At 57.5% G+C, this 7519-nt stretch overlaps 1 protein-coding gene across 1 annotated transcript in view; it reads left to right on the forward strand.

The window, feature by feature from the left end:
* SHANK3 (SH3 and multiple ankyrin repeat domains 3) overlaps positions 1-6191 on the forward strand; it is a 61520-nt gene extending 55329 nt beyond the window's left edge. Inside the window, 1 exon segment of the mRNA XM_027854245.1 lies at positions 5546-6191. Coding sequence (XP_027710046.1) covers positions 5546-6188 — 643 coding nt within the window. The 3' untranslated portion in view covers positions 6189-6191.
* The last annotated feature ends 1328 nt before the right edge of the window (positions 6192-7519 follow it).

Genomic DNA, 7519 nt, shown 5'->3' on the forward strand with positions numbered 1-7519 from the left:
AGAGAGAGAGAGAGAGAGAGAGAGAGAGAGAGAGAGAGAGAGAGAGAACAGGCATAACTGATTGGAATTGGAGGCACACATTTAGGGTTAGGATTAGAAAAATTGTGGTGCCATTTATAAAGAGAGGGAGGGCAGGAGGGCAGTAAGCTGGCTGGGGATTGGGTATTTGCTCACATGTGTACCCATGCCCACATTGACCTCCCCAGCTACCTAACAATCACCAGTAAACTCATTCCTAGACTTCACCACCAACCTTTCATCCATCTCAGGGCCGTTCAGTAGGTTGTCACCATGGGTGGCTTCATTCCTGCACATGGTCAATCTAGATCCTTTGATACCCTTCTAGAGCCCCCTTCCCCCTTCCTCCTTGGGATGTGCCCTCAAGCTAGCTCAGTTGTTCTTCTCCAAGCACTTAGACACACTTGCTGTCCGCCAGGCAAGAGAAAAACAAAGGCAAGAAAGAAAATGGTACCTGTTTGCCCTCAAGGGCCTTAGTCTATGGAGTAATGTTGGTGGAGGAAACATGTTCACAGATAAATATAAAATTGACACAAAGCAATGTATTATTATTAATAATTATTTAAATAATATATAACATGATAATATTATCATTTTATTATTATTATTATTATTATTGTTTTTTGTGTGTGTGGGCAAGAGGAGAATTTTAACTACTGGAGGAGGATGGACTCAGGAAAGGCCTGGAGAAGCTGGTGCTTGAGTTGAGCCTTGCACGGAGGCAGGGCTTCCAAGATATGGAGGTTAGGAGGAAGAGCATTTCAGGCACAGGGGCACAGCCTGTTCATAGGTCCAGAGGTAGGAGATGGAATATTTTGTATGAGGAGTTACAAGTAAGTTTGTGAGTTTGACTAGAATGTAGAATGAATGGGGGGAATAAAGGGAACTGAGTCTGGAAGGATGGGTTGGGGGCAGACTGCAAAGGGCTTTAAATGCTAAGCAGAGGAGTTTGTAATTTGTCTTAGAAATAATGAGGAATTTGTGGGGCATCTTGAACGGGGGGGGTGACATGGTCAAATCCCTGATTTAAGAATATCCATTTAGTTATTTGGAAAGTTGATAGAGACAGGGAGAGACTTGAGGTAGAGGAAGTCACTTAAGAGACTCCTGCAATGGTCCAGGGGAGAGAAGATGAAAGACTGAATTAGGGCAGTGGCTCTGTGAGTGAATGGGGTGAGGGGATGGAGGTTGCACATGTGAGTGAAGTGATGAAGGCAAAATTGACAATACTTAGCAACTGTATTTGGGGGGTGGGGTCAAGGGCGACTGAGACCAGGTGACTGGAAGGATGGTTGGTACCTTTGATAGAACTAGAGAAATTCAGGAGAGGGGTCAGGAAGAGTTCTGCTTTTGGGAAATATGGAGTTTGAGATGCCTTTGGGACAGGCAGTTAGAGATGGGAAACTGTAGTTTAGTAGAGAGACTAGCCCTGGATGTAAGATCTGGTAGTTATTGGCAGACAGACAATTGTTGAATCCATGGGAGTTGATGAGGTCACTGTGAGAGTGTAGAGTAAAAAAAGAAGGCCCAGGACAGGACCCTTGGGGTACACCCATCGTTCTGGCTGATGAGCTGGCAAAGAAGACTGAGAACAAGTGGCCGGAGAGGTAGGAAGAACATTGGGAGAGAACAGAATCATGAAAACCCTGAGATGAGAGTGTGTCGAGAATAGTGATCACCAGGGTCCAGTGCTCAAGTAGTGAGAGAAGGCTCTTGAGACTGCATTAAGCACTTGATGCTGACTTTGGAAATGACAGTTTTAATCAATGAGTGGGACCAAAGCAGGAAATGACCTTAAGTGATAGCCACTAAGTGTCTAAGGTCAGATTTAAACTCAGGTCTTCCTGACTTCAGGCCCAGTGCTCTATCCATTGCACCACTTGGCTGCCTCCAAAGGAACAGAGAGAAAGGGATGGGGGAGGTTTGATGTTGAGGAGACTTAAACAGAGGGGAGTGGAGATGACTCAGTTCATGAGAGATGGCCAGGTCCTTTGATAGGGAGTGGGGAGGCGATGATGTAGATGACACAAGATGGCTCAAGGGGTGGATCAGTTCAAGGGTATGGCCATCCTTGGGTTTGGTTGTGATTGAATGAACATGCAGATCCTGGGAGTGGAGGTAGCTGATGAACTGGGAAGCCATTGAGGGGAGGGGAGACATTCACATGTATCTTGAAGTTCTGAGATATGAGAGTAGGAGTTGAGGTGGAGAGGATGCTACTAGGTGTGCCCTCAACTCCTTGAGAAAGATGACAGACACCAGCATCCACACAGGGTGATCTGAATGAACTGAGCCTTATCAGAGGAGACTGCTGGATAATGGTGGCCTGTGGGAAATTTACAGATGGCATGACCTCTTCTGGGTCAATTTTGGCCCCTCCCTCACACAACTGTCTCACTACATTGAGCCTCTCCCCAGAACCTGCAAATAAAAGTGTGTGTGTGTGTGTGTGTGTGTGTGTGTGTGTGTGTGTGTGTATGATGTGGTCCAGTCTGAGCTTTAGAAAAATCTCTGGGCAGCTGTGAAGTAGAAAAAGCCTTGAGGTGCAGGGAATGGCTTGGAAGGCTATTGTGAGAAGGGTCTGTGTGGTTCTGGGAGTGGAGGGAAGAGGACGCACACAAACAAATGCTGGATTTGTGTAACAACAAAGAGTGCGGAGTATGACGCAAAGATGGGTGTCTGGAAGGATAGCAAAGCTCTTGATGCAAACATGAAAGTTAGAAGGGATGGATGTTGGGGAAAAAATAATGGGCTGTTTTGTTCAGGTTGAGTTTGCGTTATCTAGAGGATATCTGGTCTGAAATGTCTAAAAGGCAATTGGTGATGAGGGACTGAAGCTAAGGGGACAAAGGGGCTGAGTTTGTGGACCTGGGAGTCTTCATGGAGATGCTACATAAAGCTGCTGGGAGGTGATGAAGGCACCCAGAGAGATTATAGGGCAAGGATTTTTAGCCTGGGGCCCAAAGACTCCCAAGGGAGTCCCTGGATAAATTATAGGGATTCCATGAACTTCAAAAGGAAAAAATGACATTTTTATTTTCACTAACTTCTAATTGAACTTCATCCTTTCTCTCAATGATTTAAAAAACATGATTTGAAGAGGGGTCTATATGCTTCACCAGACTGCCAAAGAGGCTCCTAGCACAAAACAGTTAAGAACCCTTTTAGATAAGAGGACCCGGGATAGGATCTTGGTGAGACCCCTAGTTAGGGAATTTATTGTGGCTGAAGATCCAGCAAAGGAGACTGAGAAGGAGCAGTTGGCCAAGTAGGAGAACCAAGAGAGAGCCATGTCATTAAGGTCCAGAGAGGACAGACTATCTGGGAGAGGCTGGTCAGCAGTGTCAAGTGCAGCGGAGAGGTCAAGAAGGACGAGGACTGGGAAAAGACCATCTGGTTTGGCAAATGAGAGACTGGTGGTAATTTTGGAAGGAGCCGTTTCATTTGAATAATGAGGTCAGAAGCCAGATTTCAGAGGATTTGGAAGAGTAAGAAGTGAAGAAATGAGGGCCAAGAATATACGCAGCTTGGTCAAGGAATCTGGGCCTGGAACGTAGTAGGCACTTAGTAAATATTTATTGATTGGATTTCGTGGAGAGACAAGGAAAGCTAGTGTGAGAGGTAACTATTTGCTTTCCAGGATCCAGCTTCTGTTCCACTAGTAACCTTTCCTTTTTGACTCCCCTCTTCCTCTTTCCTGGACTCCTCAGTTTCCTTTTGATCCACTTGTGGTAGGAACCTGGATCAATCTGGTTTCCTAGACTCTTTTTTTTAGGCAGTGTCTTGCCAGTTGCATGAGAGACCCCACCCTAGCACACACTGGCAAAGGGCAGGAATCAGAGAGCTGAAGGAGGTAGAGAAGAGATCCAAAGGAGCAGTGAGAATAACAGGGTCAATGGAGAAGAGAGGACCAGAATTGGGGCAGGCCCTTCCAGGGACTGAATCCGGTCTGGGCAGGTTCTCCCCACAGATTGTCCCTCCACCTCTACTGGAACAGGTGTCCCTGAAGCAGAGCCCAGCTCCCCCCAGACCAGTGCTGCCCCCCAGCGCAGAGCCCCCCCCCCCCACGGCTGCCGCCCCCCCAGACCAGTGCTGCCTCCCAGTGCAGAGCCCAGCCCCTCCCCCAGACCAGTGCTGCCCTCTAGTGCAGAGCCCAGCTCCCCCAGACCAGTGCTGCCACTCTGACCAGTGCTGCCCCCCAGTGCAGAGCCCAGGCCCCCGACCAGTGCTGCCCCCCAGCGCAGACATCGGGGGATGGAGGGAGGTGGCCAGCTCATTTCTCAGTCCGCTCGGCTCAGATTCATGAATGCTGACCTCAAGCTCTCCCTGACTTTCTCCAGGGCCCAGGCGAGGCTCCTTGGGCTCATGTGTTGTCCGTCTGTCGGGGCATGTGCCGTGTCCAGGCATGGGCTGTGACTGGGCGGGCGAGGGGCTGGAGGGGGGGCCATGTCTGGCCACCGGGCTAACACACTCTCTCATTGCTTTCTTCTTGCCCCATCTGCATGTGGCTGCTCTGTCTAGATGGGCGGTGGGTCCCGAGCGCCGGCTGTGTAAGTGAGCATGCCCCATCCCATGCCTCTCACCATTCCACGCGGGCCGGGCCGGGCCGGGCCGGGCCGGGGGTGGCTGGGGGCCAGGCAGGCGAGCTTGGGGTTGGTGGCGCAGGTGGAGCTGCATGAAGCTTCGGTCGCTGCGTTGCGTGTTGCGGGCGCTGCCTCACCTCTTTGCCTTTGGCGCCTGGGGCCGGCGGGCGGGCGGGCAGGCGTTGAGGGCGGAGTCATTACCTGGAAAGGCCCGGAAGTGAGGCGGCCGTTGTCCAGTGCGCCCAGCCTGAGTGTGTGTGTCTGGCATGAGCGCTAATGCAGCCGCATTTGCTGTCTTTCTGTCTGTTGCACTTCAAGCCCACCTGATACAGCTCTCCTAAGTCCCCGCAGGAAGGCAGGTGGGGAGGGGGTGGGGTGGGTCTCAGGGTTGCAGGGACCACGGTCCTGGGAGTGCCTAAGGGATTAAGTGTCCACGGGGCTCCCTGGACTGGAGGGAGGGAATCCGAGTGGATGGACGGAGGCGTCAAGGTCCATGGGGACTACTGGCCTCGGAGGATGAGTGCCTGAGTGAATCACTGCCCCTGGGAAATCAGGAGCAGGAGCGGTGAGAGGGGAGGGTCAAGCGTTTAATGATCTGCCACGAAGCCTGGGGCCCAGGAGTCCATTCTGAGATGCCATTTAGCCTTCCTAACGAAGGCCACGGGGGAGGAGGGAGAGACGTGGGGCTGGCTGGCTTTTCTGCCCGGGCTCAGACATTCCCACACCGTTAGGGCCGAGTGGCAGGGGGGACAGGGCCACGAGAGGACACAGGCGACCCCCAGCCCGTCAGCCTAGCTCTCTGGAGGCCCCCTCCTGTCTTCCTCCGCCTCTGGCCTCCCCAGGACCCTGGTATCTCGGTGCAATCCCGCTCTCCCCGCTACACTGACCCCCGGCCCTACCCCGGCCTCGCCTCCTCCCTGCCCTGACCCTCTCCCTCCCCGCAGGCTCTTCAGCAGCCTCGGCGAGCTGAGCTCCATCTCGCAGCAGCCGTCGCCCCAGCAGCAGCAGCGCAGCGGAGTGGGGCCCCCGGGGCCCGGGGCCTCGTACACCGTCCGGCCCGGCAGCCGCTACCCCGTGGCCCGCCGGACGCCGAGCCCCGTGAAACCGGCGTCGCTGGAGCGCGTCGAGGGGCTAGGCACAGGTCCCGGAGGCGGCGTGGGGCGGCCCTTCGGCCTCACTCCACCGACCATCCTCAAGTCGTCCAGCCTTTCCATCCCCCACGAGCCCAAAGAGGTGCGCTTCGTGGTGCGCAGCGTCAGCGCGCGGAGCCGCTCGCCGTCTCCTTCGCCCACGCCGGCCCCCGGCCCCCCAGGGCCCGGGCCCGGGCCCGGGCCGGGCCTGGGCGCTGCCCCGGGCCCCGCCCGCCCCTTCCAGCAGAAGCCGCTGCAGCTCTGGACCAAGTTCGACGTAGGCGACTGGCTGGACAGCATCCACCTGGGCGAGCATCGGGACCGCTTCGAGGACCACGAGATCGAGGGCGCGCACCTGCCCGCGCTCACCAAGGACGACTTCGTGGAGCTGGGCGTGACGCGCGTGGGCCACCGAATGAACATCGAGCGCGCCCTCAAGGCGCTGGCCGACAGCTGACCGCGCGCCCCCGGCCCCGCCCACCCCGCCGGGCGCCCTGCCGGCAGGGCCCCCGCCCGCCCCGCGCCGGGGGCCTGCCCACCCGCGTGACGGGAGCTGGGTCCCGCCCCCGCGGGGGCTCGTGGGCCGGCCTCTCCGCGGACAGGCCCACCTCGTCCCCGCCGCGCAACTCCACCAGACGTCGGTCGGGCCCCGCCCCTCCCCTCTTGGCCCGGACCCCCTCCCCGTGCCCGCCCGCCCGCCCGCCTCTCCTTCCCTTCCCCACCTCGATCTCCCTCGAGCCCGCGTCGCGGCCCCGGGGCCGGAATGTTGCATGAATCGTCCTGTTTGCTGTCGCTCGGAGAGTCGCCCTGTACATTGCTTATCGCCCCCGTCCCCCTGCCCTGCCCTGCCCCCCTACCCCAGCACGTGGTCTTGAAGGGCGGGGCGGGGCGGGGCGGCCCGGCATGCGGGGGGCCGGGCGGGGCTGAGCAGGGCCCCCCTCCCCCCGGGTTTGCATATTTTTAATCTGCTCTATATTTGGAAGGAGAAAAAAAAGGAACAAGCGTCTCTGTCCCGCCCCTACCCCCGGCCCGGCCCGGCCCGGCCCGGCCCGGTTCGGCTCTACTCAGCTTAGCCGCGTCGGGCCGAGCGGGGTCCGCCGGAACCGGGTGCGCCAGGCCCGCGGCTGCCACGTCTTCCACCTCCCAGCGCCTTGCGGGGCCCGGCCTCACTGCCACCCGCCCCCGCGGCCCCGGCCCGGCCCGGCCCGGCGCGGAGGAGGGGGGGGCCGGGTCCGCTCCAGCCGGTCTGGGCTCCGCCATCCCCCCCCGCCCCCCCGCTGAGCTGGTCCCGGCGCGCCGCCCCCCAACCCCCCCTTCAGGTGCTGCAGGAAAGGACGAGTGAGGCCTCGCGCCCTCCGATCCTGCTCCGCCCCCAGCACACTAGGGGCCGCGGCTGGCTTGGGAGACAATAGCCAATAAGGGGGGCAGCGAGGACCCCCACCCTCCCTCGGCCCCTCCTCGGGGTCCCCGCTCCAAGCCCCTCCTCTCAGTCTCGTTTCACTGTCTCCGCCCCTGTCCCCCTCCCAGGGCCTCTCCTCCGGATTCAGCAGTCGCCAGAGGAGGGGGTCCTCCCCGTCTCCCAATGCAGCTAGCTGCCAGTGTCTCGGATCCCCAAAGAGACCCTCCCCACCCTCCCCCGATTCCACCCCTGCCTCGGTGAGACCGTGTGTGAAGCCGCGAGGCTGTGCGCAAGTGTGCCGTGGGGGGCTCGGCGTGCGTGGGCATGCAGTAGGCGATCAGGGTTGAGACTGGGTACTGTGCCCCTCAACGGCGGGCTAGACTGAATGA

The sequence above is a fragment of the Vombatus ursinus genome, unplaced genomic scaffold (assembly GCF_900497805.2).
Source record: "Vombatus ursinus unplaced genomic scaffold, bare-nosed wombat genome assembly UNPS02010394.1, whole genome shotgun sequence".
In the NCBI taxonomy this organism is placed as follows: domain Eukaryota; kingdom Metazoa; phylum Chordata; class Mammalia; order Diprotodontia; family Vombatidae; genus Vombatus; species Vombatus ursinus.